The 15,502-nt window shown below is 35.7% G+C and overlaps 2 protein-coding genes and 1 pseudogene across 6 annotated transcripts in view; 2 read left to right on the top strand and 1 right to left on the bottom strand.

Moving 5' to 3' along the window:
- Nucleotides 1-3,645: 3,645 nt before the first annotated feature.
- LOC112588956 (putative nuclease HARBI1) lies at nt 3,646-5,528 on the bottom strand (annotated as a pseudogene).
- A 645-nt stretch (nt 5,529-6,173) lies between these two features.
- Nucleotides 6,174-8,037, top strand: LOC105186173 (dehydrogenase/reductase SDR family member 4). Its single transcript, XM_011146216.3, has 5 exons — nt 6,174-6,519; nt 6,757-6,934; nt 7,136-7,360; nt 7,487-7,621; nt 7,767-8,037. The coding sequence occupies exons 1-5, from the start codon at nt 6,407-6,409 to the stop codon at nt 7,935-7,937; spliced, it is 822 nt and encodes a 273-aa protein (XP_011144518.1). The 5' UTR covers nt 6,174-6,406; the 3' UTR covers nt 7,938-8,037.
- Nucleotides 8,038-9,010: 973 nt separating this feature from the next.
- LOC105186172 (BTB/POZ domain-containing protein 7) overlaps nt 9,011-15,502 on the top strand; it is a 33,926-nt gene continuing 27,434 nt past the window's right edge. For 2 of the 5 annotated variants that reach the window (XM_025300337.1, XM_019842809.2), the window contains exons 1-9: nt 9,011-9,612; nt 10,392-10,649; nt 11,146-11,528; nt 11,732-12,282; nt 12,370-12,533; nt 12,720-13,104; nt 13,174-13,326; nt 13,398-13,554; nt 15,054-15,232. In XM_025300337.1, coding sequence (XP_025156122.1) covers nt 10,411-10,649; nt 11,146-11,528; nt 11,732-12,282; nt 12,370-12,533; nt 12,720-13,104; nt 13,174-13,326; nt 13,398-13,554; nt 15,054-15,232 — 2,211 coding nt within the window. In that variant the 5' untranslated portion in view covers nt 9,011-9,612; nt 10,392-10,410. The other 3 variants (XM_011146212.3, XM_019842808.2, XM_025300336.1) reach the window with 3 other exon arrangements.

The following is a 15,502-nucleotide window of genomic DNA, read 5'->3' as shown; positions in this document are numbered from 1 at the left end:
AGGTACGTGATTTCGTACTTTCCTGCCGAGGTTGTCCCATAAGTGTTCGATTGGATTTAAATCTGGACTATTTGCTGGCCAATCGAGTCGATTTATGCCAACTTCATCGAAGAAATCAAGCACTCTTCTCGCAGTGTGTGGTCGAGCATTGTCTTGCATAAACAAGAAGTTCTCTCCGATGAAGGGTGCGTACGGAACAACATACGGAATGAGTATGTCTTCCACGTATACATCTGCGTTCATATTCTTGTCAAAAAAGTGCAGATCTGTATGAGCATTAGCTGAAATTCCTGCCCAAATCATTACAGAGCCTCCATTGTAGCTATGCCTCTCACTTACCGTACAGTCTGCAAATCGTTCTCCACCGCGACGATAAACTCGTTCTCGTCCATCTGGAGAATAGACACAAAAACGAGATTCATCGCTAAAGAGTACTTTGCTCCAGTCTGCGTAAGTCCAGTCTCTATGCTCAACTGCAAAATTGAGTCGAGCTACGCGATGGTGACATTTAAGCAAAGGTACAGCTGCTGGCCTGCGCGAAAGCAGATTTTGTTCCTTTAATCTTCTCTGAACGGTGTTAACGGATACATTAATGTTGCGGACATCCCTTAAATTGTTACTAATTTGAACAGATGTTCGATGTCTGTCTCTTAACGAATTTGAAACAATAAATCGGTCATATTAAATTGATGAAGTTTAAATTGATGAAGTTGCACGAAGCAACGCGCCTCGAAAGGAAAAGATCACGGAAAAAGAAAAGTCGCACGAGGCAGCGCTTATCGGAGTGAACACGTTCGGAAAAGGAAAATTGTTTGTCTTTGTTTATTGTCTTGGCACATACATTTAACCGTTTGAGCCCCAGGGGGTATTGAAAAAACACTGTCGAAGAATCCCAAACAGCGCAACCGCGCTATCTATAAATGAGTATGAAAAGACCCAAACAGCGCGATAGCGCTTGTTTTATTTTAGGTCGAGAAATACCAAGCAGCGCGATAGCGCTTTGTTTATTTTACATCGATGAATCCCAATCGGACCAATACCGCTTCTTGTATTTGTTAGGTAACGCGATTCTCGTCTTTTTCTCATCGCTCTGTCACATTTATTGTAGTTTGCAAAGCGATCGGACGTATTCTTGCGTAAGTGTTTCTCATTGTTAATAATTGTGTGTTTCAAAATGATTAGACGAAGCAACGGAGCAACGAAGCAAAAGGAATCCATCCAACATGTTTTGTTAAACACCGATGTTACAAATTATAATTGTTACTCTCCATTTAAATTATTTGTTCATAACACAAAAATATTGTTAATTTGTAATTCGTTATTTTATAAAATACATCTGTATTATTACATATGCGTACTGTAAATTTATAAATATTTCAAGTTTTGTTCGATAAAAATTATTGAGAAGATAACAATGAAATAAAAATTTTTATTTTGTAATGTATTATTGCATTATTATAGTATTATTCTACCTATTATAAAATGTACTATTTACATTAAAAGGATCGGTGTGATATACTTGCTTCAATAAATCTGAGCGCGCGACTTCGACAATCGGTAACGCACCGTCAGTTGTCCACAATGATCGAAATGTACTGGGTTTTCTCGACATAAAATCTGAACAGCGTGATCGCGCTGCTTGGGACTCAAACGGTTAAGAAAAATCCAGTCAAGCCAGGCGTTAAAGCCCGGCGTACCGACAGAATCTCAGTCAATCCAGAACATAAGCCCGGCGTACTGACAAACTCGCGAAGTCCAGCGTACAAGAGATAGTGCCACTATCGGCGGTGGACCGTACGAAGGCCAAAAGCTGTACGAAGGCAATCTCTGATCGTCTCCGCGGGCACTCTTATATGCCCTGGGCAGCTCGAACTCGCGTGCGAGCCGAGGGGCTCGTGCGCGCGACAACCCAGATCGCCGCGTCGCGGCGGCTCCGTGGACTAGGAGCGCCAGGGAATTTCGACGTTCAGGTGGCGTCCAGCGACTCGGCATCCCGCGCGCCGGGTCACCGCGAACTCAGGCGCGATCCTGAACAGCATATTCAAGCTGTGTACCATAATGGCCAATCGTACGGAGAAGATAGAGAGCTAGGGACAGCTTCGCGAATTAAAGTGTATACCACAGTGATCATGCGTAACTGAAGGGTAAAGAATGATAACTTTTGATAAAAATTAAATTTCCAATTCGCAAAATTGTGTAAATTATTGTATAGAGAATAATGAACGCGGCTATTGAAATTATGAAAGAGCCAAACGAACTGCAGAGCTTCTTAGCCCCTTAAGCCTCGCTGAATCGACATTTGTTGCAAATTCGAAATTGAATATCTCGACACCTAAATATCCTAGCAGCAAATTTCAAAAACGGTTTGAAAGCTTTGAAACCGTACTTTTCGAAAGATCTATCGAAATTGTGCGCAACGATATTTTTTCAAAATGGCGGGTGATAAAAAGGAGAACATGAAAAGTTGCTAAAAAAAGGTTCGAGCGTGCGACGGCGCATGGAGCAAAGTAAGTGTCGCAGCTCAATGGGACGAAAAGTACCTAAAAGTATAGAATGTTTTCTTTAAAATACTTCGTTATAGAGCTTGATGCGATACTTATTCACTGAATTATGCAAATTTAACAAGAAAACCGCATTTTTAGCAAAATTTGGAACAACTCAGTGAAAAATGATCACATCGAGCTCGGTAAAGTAGCATTTTAAAGATAACACTCTATACTTTCATGTACATTTGGTCCCATTACGCTGCGATACCTGATGCACACCATGCACCATCGCAAACACGGACCTTTGATTATCAATTTTGCATCCTCTCACTTTATCATCCGCCATTTTGAAAAAAATGGCCGAACATAATTGCCATTCAGATATTCTTAAAGAGGACGTTTCAAGCTTCATTTTGCATTTCTGCGCATATTTCTATCTTCATTATTTACCAAGTTATGATCATTTGAAATTTTGTAATTTTTTCCCAAATTTTTAGCGTACCGGGTTTTTTGCGTTTGAGTGTATATAATTTGCTTTTATTTTTATTGTACCTCAAGACAATACAAAGTATTTTATGTTTATTCTGTCGAGGGGAGTAATTGTATGTGTTAAAAATTAATTATAAATTATTATAAAACTAATATCAATAACAAAATGTATCTTTCATTTTATTCTTTTACTTTTTGTCCTAAATGAATTAATAACGAAGAGGATGTACTTATTATTTTAGAAGTAACACGAAAATGGCAATTTTTAAATATAATACTATTATAAAAATAAATAAAGAATTCTTTTATATGTTATACTATCTTTATTTTATTAAACATGTACATATTAGTTTATATCTATGTTACAAAAGTATAAAAGATAATAACTTGTAAACTTCTTTAAAATAAAAAATATATTGCATTCCTAGCACAATTAGAACTGTTTTAAGATTTATATGAGTCTTATTGGAAGTCTTTGGCTAATTAAGTCTCTTTTCAGAACACCTGTTGTATCATCTGCAGCAACTTGACGAGGAATATCATTATCTACGTCATTATTTAATAAAACAATGTCAAAATCATCATTTCTTAGTATATAAATATTATGCATGACACAACAAGCAAGTATATAATGAGCAATTAAGTCAGTCCGATTCATGGATAGGTTGTGTAATAAACTTCTAAATCGACCTTTCAAGGTACCAAATGCTCTTTCAATGGCGATTCGTGCTGAAGAATGGCAGAAATTATAATTTTTTTGTCGTTCAGTCAAATGACCATTATCACGATATGGAACCATTAAATTATCATGAATTTTATATGCAGCATCACCAAGTAAATGGGAATTATCAGGAAATTTTTCTAGGTTACCCAATGCATCTTGAATTTCTGACTGATGAAAAACGCGTTGATCATGCACAGAACCTGCATGTCCAATATAGCAGTGCGTGAAACGAGCTTTGTGATCACAGATCCTCTGGAAGAATATTAAGTACGATATATTCAATATATACAATATAGTGTGGAGGATAAATTCTTCCATCTAATATATTAAGTACACATTACAAACTTGTAGCTGAATGGAATGGTGACCTTTCTGATTAACATAGGCTTCTGGATGTATATGTGGAGATGGGATATTGATGTGAGTACCATCGATAGCTCCTATGACTTTAGGGAAGGAACTAATTACTTTAAATCCTGTCCAAACTTCTTGGATAGCGTTGCCTGTTGGCCCTTTAATTAATACTGGTGCTAAATCTGCAAGTATCTTGGTAACTCGACGTGTTGTTAATAAGGCTGTTGATCGACTCACATCAAACTTTTCACATATTGATCTAGGATTAAAAAAATTATGAATGAAAAATGCAACATTACCTTGAGTAGGTCTTATTATTAGATATAATGTACTAACCTGTAAGAATCTGGTGTAGCCATTCGCCAAATAGCAATAAAAAATTGTTTCTCTGGGGAGATCATTCCTTAAAGCTAAGACTCCATGCATGCGGTGAGCTCCGGCAAACGGCTGCGGTGACCAATCAGGAGACAGACGCATGCCGGAGCTTGCCGCAACCGGATTTGCGCCTCCCTCCTGATTGGTCACCGCAGTATTTGCCGCAGCTCACCGCATGCATGGAGTCTTAGCTTAACCCTGGATACTTTCTCTTAAGTTTTGGGGCAATTATCAAGAGTACAAACTCAAAAGTGTCTCTGGATATTCTAGATAAGAAGTGTGTAGAACTAAAATTAGTACAGACATACAGCGTATTCGACTGGATCTGGGTTAACCCATGCTGGGTTACATAAACTCAACTTAGGCCCAGTTCCACAACTTGCTTTAAACTCTGTTTAAAGCAAGTTGTAGAACTGGGCCTTATTAGTCGAACGTATACTATACTATACAGTACATGTTCGACCAATAAGCTGGGTTTATTTAACCCAGCATGGGTGAACCCAAGTCTAGTCGAATATGCTAATAGAAAAATGTAGCTAATTTCTTTCCAATAAATACCGAATATCACTATACTAAACACTTTTTGTTGAAATTTCAAATGACGTTATTGAAAAATTACATTACATTACATTTATGTTATAATTTCTCACTTAACAATGTAAATGTAATAAAATACATATTGCATTTACTTTGCTGCAGTATTTACTGAGCTATCATAAATAAATACATAATGTGAAAGATGTTCACCATTCTATGATGTATGTATAGAACTTTGAAAATTAATTAAAGATAATTTATCATTACCTAAAATGCGACTTAAATTCTTGATCTTTCCACCTAGGTATCACCTCTTCCACATAATTTTGTAGTCTTGGCAGTTTCTTCCGACGTCCTACTTTTAAATTAATGAGTACATCCAACTCTTCGTCATCAGATGATGAAGACTCTATTAATTCATTCAGAACAAAGAGTAAAAGACTTAATAATTTTTTTATTTTTTGGTTATCCATATTTGCACCAACATTAGCTATATTGTAACGATAAATTCATTCAAGTAACGTTCGAGCAGCTCAAAAACGTAAGCTGATTATAGTCTCTCCGAACGCATCTATCAGCGTTAGCGTTTGTTGCGTAATAGCGTGCTTCCCGAATGCACCCTATATGTAATATTGTGTTTGCTGGGATGATTCCTCCTGATGATATATATAAATTTTACTATATTCTGTGTAGTAGCTCAGATATGAACCAAACTATTACAGACAAACCTCGTTACCGAGCGACATCGACGTAGTTGACATCTATTTTCTCAGGGGGCGTGTCAACGTAGTTGACGTCTATTTTCTCAGGGGGCGCGTCGAATTCAAAAAAATTTCTGAACCTTCGCTGATGGCCGCTCTCAGGTTTCTCTCTGATAACGCTGTAAATGCAGCCATGCCCGCTCTCAGGCTTCTCTCTGGTAGTACTGAATGCACCCATTGCTTCCTTTTCTACGAGAGTTATACCCCCACTCTTGAAATTTGGGAGAACGTGCAGTCTAAATATACTATTGGTCTGTTCTTTGTAGCTGCACTGCTGAACTGGTGCAATAAGCTAGAGTGAGAAAACCTATATTTGTCTCACTTTAACTTATCGCACCAGTTCAACAGTGCAGCTACAAAGAACAGACCATTGGTCTGTTCTTTTCAGCTGCACTACTGAACTGGTGCAATAAGTTAAAGTGAGAAAAAATATAGTTGTCTCATTTTAACTTATTGCTAGTTCCGCAGTGCAGCTGAAAAGAACAGACCACATATGTTTATGAACTGAACAGAACTGAACTGCAAATAGACTTAAATGCTGCGTCATGAGTGTATAATGATTGAAAAACAGGATTATATAATTTGAATATATATCGTGGCTTGTGTATTAAAGTCCAAAGTTAACCGCAACAATCTGTTACTGTGAATAGTTATAAGCAGTTCACTTCACAGTTTTCACGATGTTGCATACAATTAAACAAGGTGTCCGTAAATTTAGTACTAATGTAACTAGTTTGATAAACTGCAACCGATTAGAAGGAAAAGTCGCAATCGTGACAGCATCAACAGATGGGTAAATTGAAACAAAATTATTATCTTATATTTTTCTACGATTTGCATAACTTTTTGTTGACTTTAAACAAGTTTTACTTAAAAATATAAAACAAAACATATTATCAAGTAATATAAACCCCTCCCACTTTCTTTGTATCATATCTGGCTTTTCATTTCAAGAAATATATTTATTTGTCAATCTGAAGATTATATACATCATACTTTATTGTATTTATATTGTTTTATCTTTTTACAGCATTGGTTTGTCCATAGCAAGACGTTTAGCACAGGAAGGTGCTAAAGTAATGATTAGCAGTCGTAAGGAATTGAATGTAAAAAATACAGTGGAAAAACTCCAATCTGAAGGATTAGAAGTTGCAGGTACCATCTGCCATGTAGGGAAAACAGAAGATAGGAAAAAGTTATTTGAGAAAGTAAGATACATATATATGTTAATTATAGTAATTATAAATATGGTAATTAATAAGTATTATGATAAATATAGTAATTTTGTTTTATTTCTCAAGAATTTAAATATTTCTTGCACAATATATTTTTTAATGGAAGTCTGTATTATTTTCTATCTAAATTACTAATATATTTTATTATAACATGAGTAATATGAAAAATTATAGACTGTAGCGGATTTTGGAGGTTTAGATATTTTAGTATCGAATGCAGCTGTTAATCCATCAGTTGGAACAGTACTAGATACTACAGAAGAGGTCTGGGACAAAATTTTTGATATCAATGTAAAAAGCACGTATTTACTTATGAAGGAATCCTTGCCATTACTTAAGCAAAGTAAATCACCATCTATTATTATTATATCTTCAATTGCAGGATATCAACCTTTTAATGTGAGTTATTATAAAAGATTTTTGTTTGATTTGATAATTTTTTTCTGTTGGAACATTTTAGCTATGTGATATATAAATTTTAATGTCAATACAACCATCTTTCTCATCCTCCCTGCTTTTTTTCAGTTGCTGGGTGTATATTCTATCAGTAAAACTGCTTTACTTGCATTATGTAAAGCTACTGCAGAAGAACTTGCACCTGATGGGATTCGTGTGAATTGCATTGCGCCAGGATTGATAAAAACTAAATTTTCACGGGCGGTATTTATCTATAAATTTTTTTTTTATTTTAAGATTAGTATTATTTTTAACACATCAGCTTTCATTTTGTTGAAGAAAGATAATATTCTATCTAATATTTTATATGCATTTTATGTAATATTCTATAAATTGTTTTAATTCTCAGATGCATGAAATGGAAGAAGCACATGAAGTTGCTATATCACAAATTAGTATGCGAAGAATAGGGCAACCAGACGAAATCGGAGGTACAGCTGCATTTTTGGCGAGTGATGATGCATCTTATGTTACTGGTGAAGTCATAGTTGTATCTGGTGGAATGAAATCCAGACTTTAAACATTTTTTTTATAATATAAAATTTATATATTTATATTATATTGTCACTTCTTTGACAGTAACGCATGTATGTACTGTGATATATAATAATTGTTATCTTTGTCAATACTATATTTTACATTACTTTTATAACACTTTTATATAAAGTTTTGGGAAGATTCTGTTTTCAATTTTTAAGTGGACATATCTCAGTTGAACTCAAATAATTATACATAAGAATTTGGGAAGAAATAAAATTTAGTTGAAGTATATGGTTTATAAAATATTATAATTCTATCATTCCAATATTCAATAAATTTGCCATTGATATTGTTAACATAAATATTTTACCTTATAGCATATATTTTTTATATCTACGTCTATGATTTGCCATTGAATTCTACTATGTAAATTGATTTTTCATTTTATCTCAACAATAAGTTGAGAGATTTTATTTTCAAAGTTTTTAATTAATGAATATTTAATTTGATTAATGAATATGGAATGAAATTACAACTAATGGAACTATTATTTTATGTTCAAGTAAAGTTAGTCAATAAAGAACTATTTCAATATAAGGTACAGAAATAATCCTTTTAATAATAAAAAATAAATAAAAATGAAATTAAATGAAATTAAAATTATTGACATTTGACAGATTTTGATTTTTGCTCTCCTAACATTGTAGGAAATGGATAAATTTATTCAATAATACATTTAAAGACAGATAATACATTTAAAGAACATTTTTAACTACAGAAAATTGTTCAATCGTTAATATATTATTTCGTTGCTCAACGATACAACTCGTTAAATATTTATGTAATCGACAAAAATAATTCTTGATCTTCATCCGTGGTTATCTTAAGACTTATGCGAAATATTTTAAACACTCGTCTCGCGAATATTAATTACTCCATTTTTGTAAATTCCAAATAAGTATATTACATAACTAATTATACATTTAAATGTCGCGGGTGCTAACATTTATCTCACTGGTTGCGCTTGCAAGAAGACAGCACTACACAGTGATCCAATAGCATCGCGGTGTCACTGGAAAGCGATGTGCGATTGGTACGTAGCTCCGTCTTAGCCGAATATCACCGAGCTCGTGAGATCGTCGCTGGACGTGCCTGTCGGATCCTAAACAATATCCTCTTATCTCGCGAATGTCGCGAACATAAACACGAGAGTTCATTTCGATATGTTCGCCGCGTCGAGTTTATCGTCGCGTTGCGTTTTTTACAAACCGTTTCCGCCATCACGTTGAGCCGCTATGAACGGCTGCGAATCACTCCCCGAGATGATAAACTGCTCAGCGTTGTTTACGAACGGACGTTGCGATCAAGCATGTAACGACGGCCGTCGAACGACACGACCGCCGTCCCGTCGTCGTCGTCATCGTTTGACATCGCGTTCAACGTGAAACGTTCGTCGCGCGATCGACTCGGTCGATCGAGCGAGCGAGCGAACGAGCTTTCGGTCATCTTCGGCGTCGTGGTCGTCACGGGCGCCGATCCTTTCGCTTTTATTTACACGCACGCACGCAGGTAGACAGGCACGCACAGCTACGCTCTTCATGTATAAACATGGCCGTCGTGCTTTATGATAATCGTTCGTGTCGGTTAAAACGGAGAAGTGTCGTGCGCGACTGCGAGTAATATGGATGAAGGACTTCAGTCTCAGAGAAACCCAGGTAAACGACGTTGTAGTGTATACGCTGTGCTTGCCGTAGACGAGTGCGATCCGGTCATCGTTAGAGACTGTTGGTTTGTGTATCGCGCTCATTATCGCCCTGCGTTCATGCGCGCGCTCGCTCATACTCGCAGAATGATTTCCTATTTTTTCATCTTGCCGCGAACGCCAAGATAAGTAAACCTGCTGGTACGTCACGTATCGTTGACTATTATGTAGCATGCCCGTTTCACTCGTTGCTTGCCGCTCGGTCGCGCTCGACTCTTGAGAATGCCCTCGTCCTTATGAGGGAATCGCGTATCGTAATGTTGATCTTTCATCGCGGAGATTTTTTCAAACTCTTGCTTCTCGTATCTGGGTCTTCCAGGAAATTCGTGGGGATTCCTTATCTGCGATAGTTATCAGTACATCCATTTTTATAGTATCGCTCTTAAATCTTGATTCTAGAATAAATATTTAATGATAGTGAGATGGCCTATAATTTTATATCTATAAAAACTGATGATTATAGTGTCTTAAAAAGAACTTATATACATATTAGTTGTTACATAATTGAGATATTTAAAAAATTACAAGTAAAAGAAATATATTTCTTATTTCACAAATAAACAAATTTTTTTATTAATTATAGATTACTCATTTAGTTTTATATTTCTTTATTATATCTTAAATACATATATCTTCATAATGAGCATCAAAACAATATGCATATACAAATTATTATCAGATATATTACATAAGATTGAATAAAATATATACATGTATATTAATTTATTTTAGGCTGTCGTCTGGGTAAGCAATGAATGTACTGCGTATCTTGACACCGTGTGTGTTAAAACGCAGACGTGTAAGAAGTATAGATAGTACCGACGAAAGGGATTCCTGGTTTATGAGAAGACAGCGTGGAGATGCCTCTCACATGATACATAGAATGGGTGCTTCTGCATCATCAAGTGTCACCAGTATAGGTGGAGATTCGGTCCAAGCAGCTAGACTCTCAGCATCAAGCAGCCCAGATCAACATGGCATTGCAGTTAGGTACATTATCAATGTTCTATATAATTTGTAATACTGAATTTATAACATAATGTGTTACCATTTGATTCTCATATATCTCTTTATATTTGTGAAAATATTGTATATAAGTTTCTTATAATTTAATACATTCAAAGGCTTTATTGTTTATTTTTGCTTATATTTAAGTTATATACTCAATATGCTTATGGTTTATTATTTAAAAATTGTGAATGATTGAGATATTATCTAAAGAGTATATATGAGGTTAAACTTCCTAAATATAATAGAAATATCTGTTTATATTAATATATGTTTGTGTATATTATATATGTTAAATTTCATAGTAATATAAAGGCAGAAATATCAAAGTATATGAAAAAGTAGATATATATAAATAATATATAATTTGATTAATATAATTAATGTAAATGTAGTATTTTAAAACATGTATATAAGAAAAATGATTATATTCAAAGATACAAGTTATTGATTCGACCACACATTAAACTTTTTATAGTTGTTTATTTATGTATAGAGAGAAGAAAAAGAAGATGACAGGATTTGCGACATTACGCAAGAAATTCATTAGAAGACGCCGTTCTTCTAAAGCATGTGATCATGGTAGAATTATTAGAGATTTGGTGTATACATGGAGTCATTTGGAAGCAACAGCCTTGTTAGAGGAATATGAGGCACTGGCTGCGTTGAAAGATCTTCATGTTCAAGCTGAATTAGCTAGACCACCAGCTGCCACTTTTAAGCAGGACTTGTCGATGCTGTATGATCACAAGCATTGCTCTGATGTTGATCTTGTATATAGAGGAGCGTGTTTTCCCGTTCATAGGGCTGTGCTTTCTGCCAGATGTCCATATTTTAGAGATTTGTTAGGAGGCTGCCCTGGTATGTATCCATTATTTGAATAAATTTTAATTCAGGAATAAAGTTTCTTGTTTTTCCTGTTGTATCTATTATAGAAGATTCAAAGTACTTGCAAATTTTTATGCATTTATATTTACTTCCTATTTTGAATTTATTTCTTCCCAAAAAGAAAATTATGATTTTACATCGAACAGTTTGACATTTCCTTCATTAAAAAATTGCAGGATACGGTGCTAGGATATGTTTGGAGTTAAGGACTCCACATCTCGAAGTGCCGATGTTCTCAGCGTTGCTGCGGTATCTTTACACCGGTGACATTTGTCCGCACGACGCAACATTAGAAACGAACCTGTTGCGACGACTTGGGGAGGAATTTGGAACTCCAAATCCGCTAGAACATGATCTCAGATATTTGCTCGAATCCGGCGAAAACGCGGACGCCGCTCTCATATTCACCTCAGACGGTGATTATCAAAGACCAGATAGTGGTAGTTCTGAATACGGATTTCGTCCAAAACTGGAACTGCCGTGCCACAAAGCGATACTTTCCGCGCGATCACCTTTCTTCAGGAATTTAATACAAAGACGGACTAGATCAGGCGAGGATCACACGGAAAGAGCGCTTCACATACCTACTAGAATAGTGTTGGATGAAAGTGTAATACCTAAACGATACGCCAGAGTCTTACTACATGCTGTATATTTAGATACTGTTGACTTATCGTTAATAACGAGAACAAGTGGTTGTGGAAACAGTGCTGGTAGTCTGGGTGAGGTAAGTGTTTTGGCATTACCAGAGAAAGGAGGGAGAATATTTCTTTCTCTATGTGATTCAACTTTTGTTATTTGTTTCAATTTTTAGGTTCAAGCTCTAACGCATACAGGTCGAATGCGGCCGAGTCCTTTAGAAGAAGCAATGGAATTGTACCAGATTGGACGGTTTCTCGAGCTTGATATATTATCGCAGGGTTGCGAGGATATTATCTTGGAGTGTCTCACCTTGGAGTCGCTACCAACCGTTCTCAAGTAAATCTTTTGATTATTTGTAAATCTTTCATGGATCTTGAGTGCATTTTAGAATATGCTCTGCAATATGCAAGACGATATTCATGGCAAGAATCCATAACAAAAGATTGCATTGCGCCTACTTTTCCTTTAGTTTAAAATCGGAAATCGATCCTGCCATATTAAAAGTTATATTTTATTGTGCAGATGGGGTAGTCAACCTCACGGATCAGCATGGGTGCACAGACAAGCGTTGCATTATTTAAGAGAGGAATTTCAACCGATCGCTTCGTCCTCAATCCTCCATCAATTAGATCACGCTCATTTAGCAAATGTTTTACAGAGTCATTTTTTACAAGCGAGTGAACTTGAGGTACTGCAGGCAGTACTCAAATGGGGCGAACACGAATTAGTACGTCGAATGGAAGATCGGGAACCCAATTTACTTAGCCACACTGTGCACTCCGTGACGAGGAAGGGCATCAAGAAAAGAGATCTCAGCGATATTGAATTGCGAGAGATACTCAGTGAACTTCTACCTCTTGTCCGAATAGATCATATATTGCCACCGAATAGCGAAGCATTGGCCCAAGTATGTGTTTTCCTTAAGATGTTATTTTTAATTACTTAAAGTTTCTAATACTTCAAATTAACACTTCAGGCCATCAGGAGAGGTTTGGTTTCTACCCCCCCAAGCCACATGATAGGCGATGAAAGAGATAATTTGCGGATGAATGCGTGGATAAGAGGTGGAAAGAAAAACGGATTCTTCGTGAGGCCAAGGTTATTCATGCCGTACTACGAAGAGATTAAGGTAACAATGTGACTTTCCTCAAAATCAGAAATCATACTTATCGATGTTGATGAAATATTTTTGTCTATCAGTCTTTGGTAGAGGAACAGATGGTTCAAGAAGCCGATTTAGTAAGACTGCGAAGACCGCGATATGTAGCGGATATACCAGACGCGCTGTATATGGTTGAGGAGAAACCAAGAGCCATGGGTACCGCCGGTGTTGATGTTCTTGCTGCAGCATTTCCAGGTACTATAACTCAAATTATAGCGCAAGATTATTAAATGTCCTTGAGGGAATGCCAAAGTGGATAACAAATTCCAGAAATATCAATAATGTAGTAATGATATATATACAGGGTGTCCCATTTTAATCTGGCCGGCTGAATAAAATTCGAGGATGATATTTTCCAGAAAAAAATGTCAGACAAATGTTGTTTAGTTCTAAGGGGGACATTTGATGCCATCAACAATTTTGACCTCGAGTGAAGAGTTTAAGGCCATTCAAGGTCAACTTTTTTTTCTTAAATGGGAACCCCTATTTTTCACATCGGCAATCGATTCTAAAAAAAAAATTCGTAAAAAAAAAATGAAACTTTTGTCTGAAGCATTTTTTTTATAACGCAAACTAATTTCACTTATTCAGCCTCCAAAATTGAAATTTTCAAACTTTCTAAATTTTTTACTCGAGAATAGTGGAGTTTGGGGGGAAATTGCAGAAGACAAAAAGTTCTTGGAATGCTGCAAGGAATTCACTAGAATTTTCGCATAGTTGATCTTGCACTTTTTTCCGCCAATGTTTGGAAAAAATCTTTTATCTCATCATGTCCAGTACCTTCGGCATTAGCATCACCCGATGTGCACCACGTGGAGATCGCCGATGGGATTTTACACATCATTGGCCCTGAAAAGGGCCGAACTATGCGAAAATTCGAGTGAATTCCTTGCAGCATTCCAAGAACTTTTTGTCTTCTGCAATTTCCCCCCAAACCCCACCATTCTCGAGTAAAAAATTCAGAAAGTTTGAAAATTTCAATTTTGGAGGCTGAATAAGTGAAATTAGTTTACGTTATAAAAAAAATGCTTCAGACAAAAGTTTCAAGTTTTTTATGTAGAATCGATTGCCGATGTGAAAAATAGGGGTTCCCATTTAAGAAAAAAAAGTTGACCTTGAATGACCTTGAACCCTTCACCCGAGGTCAAAATTGTTGATGGCATCGAATGTCCTTCTTAGAACTGAACAACATTTGTCTGACATTTTTTTCTGGAAAATATCCTCGAATTTTATTCAGCCGGTCGGATTAAAATGGGACACCCTGTGTATATATATATATATACAGATTTGGGTATAGCAGTTTTTTGAATTTTTTATAATAGAACAAACACATTTAATATGTATCAGCTACAACATTTTTGTATCAGGCAAATATTTACGCTGGCAATTTTTAATGTTAATTTGAAAATTTTTATCATCTTTATCATATATTATAATACTGCAATTTACTTTACTTTTGGACATATTTTCATCGTATAAAAAGATTTAATTATTCTGTGCAATCAATATGATGTAAACTTTGCTGAGAAAAAAATCAATATTCCACCAATAAAATTTCCAAATGACGTCCTTCTAAATGGCATCCCTTGTATATCAAATTATAAATTAGAAGTCAACAAAAAACGAAATCGTCAGAGACTTTAAATAATAGTAATATAAGAAGTAAATTAATACGTTACCGTATGCATATACAGTACCAGATTCTGCAACGATGGCCTTGATGCTGAAACGGGAGCAAAAATTGAGGCAGTCACCCAGCTGTCAACGGGCGATAAGCTTGCCGCTTTCTTCGCGACATGAAATTAATCGGCAAGTGCGACTGCGTGTTGTCAGGGAGTTTAATCTACCTGATACTGTAGCCGATCTTCTGGAAGTGAGTATATGTTACTGCTTCCTAGCATGTGCTTCTAATTTTACGGGTAGTTTAAGGTAATTTATAACGTTAATAATAACACCGGTAACGTGTGCGTGCTAACGTATTAAAATTAAAATAGAATGTGTTTCTCAGGAATTTGCACGGAATTATATCTAACGTACGGTTACACATACACATATGTGTAAACATTTATATTTATATGTGTAAATATTTACTATTTTGTTATACATCGTTATACTATTTCGTTATATACTCTTAGATATAATA

Source organism: Harpegnathos saltator, unplaced genomic scaffold (assembly GCF_003227715.2).
Source record: "Harpegnathos saltator strain DR-91 unplaced genomic scaffold, Hsal_v8.6 scaffold358, whole genome shotgun sequence".
NCBI classification, from domain to species: domain Eukaryota; kingdom Metazoa; phylum Arthropoda; class Insecta; order Hymenoptera; family Formicidae; genus Harpegnathos; species Harpegnathos saltator.
Note: the sequence above shows the minus strand (reverse complement) of the source record. Positions and strands in the feature narration are given on the sequence as shown.

Bases quoted from the DNA above. Each gene is read 5' to 3' on its own strand.
- LOC105186173 (XM_011146216.3), top strand. From the start codon at position 6,407: ATGTTGCATACAATTAAACAAGGTGTCCGTAAATTTAGTACTAATGTA. The intron at 6,935-7,135 runs GTAAGATACATA...GAAAAATTATAG, and splicing joins GGAAAAAGTTATTTGAGAAA to ACTGTAGCGGATTTTGGAGG. The intron at 7,361-7,486 runs GTGAGTTATTAT...GCTTTTTTTCAG, and splicing joins CAGGATATCAACCTTTTAAT to TTGCTGGGTGTATATTCTAT.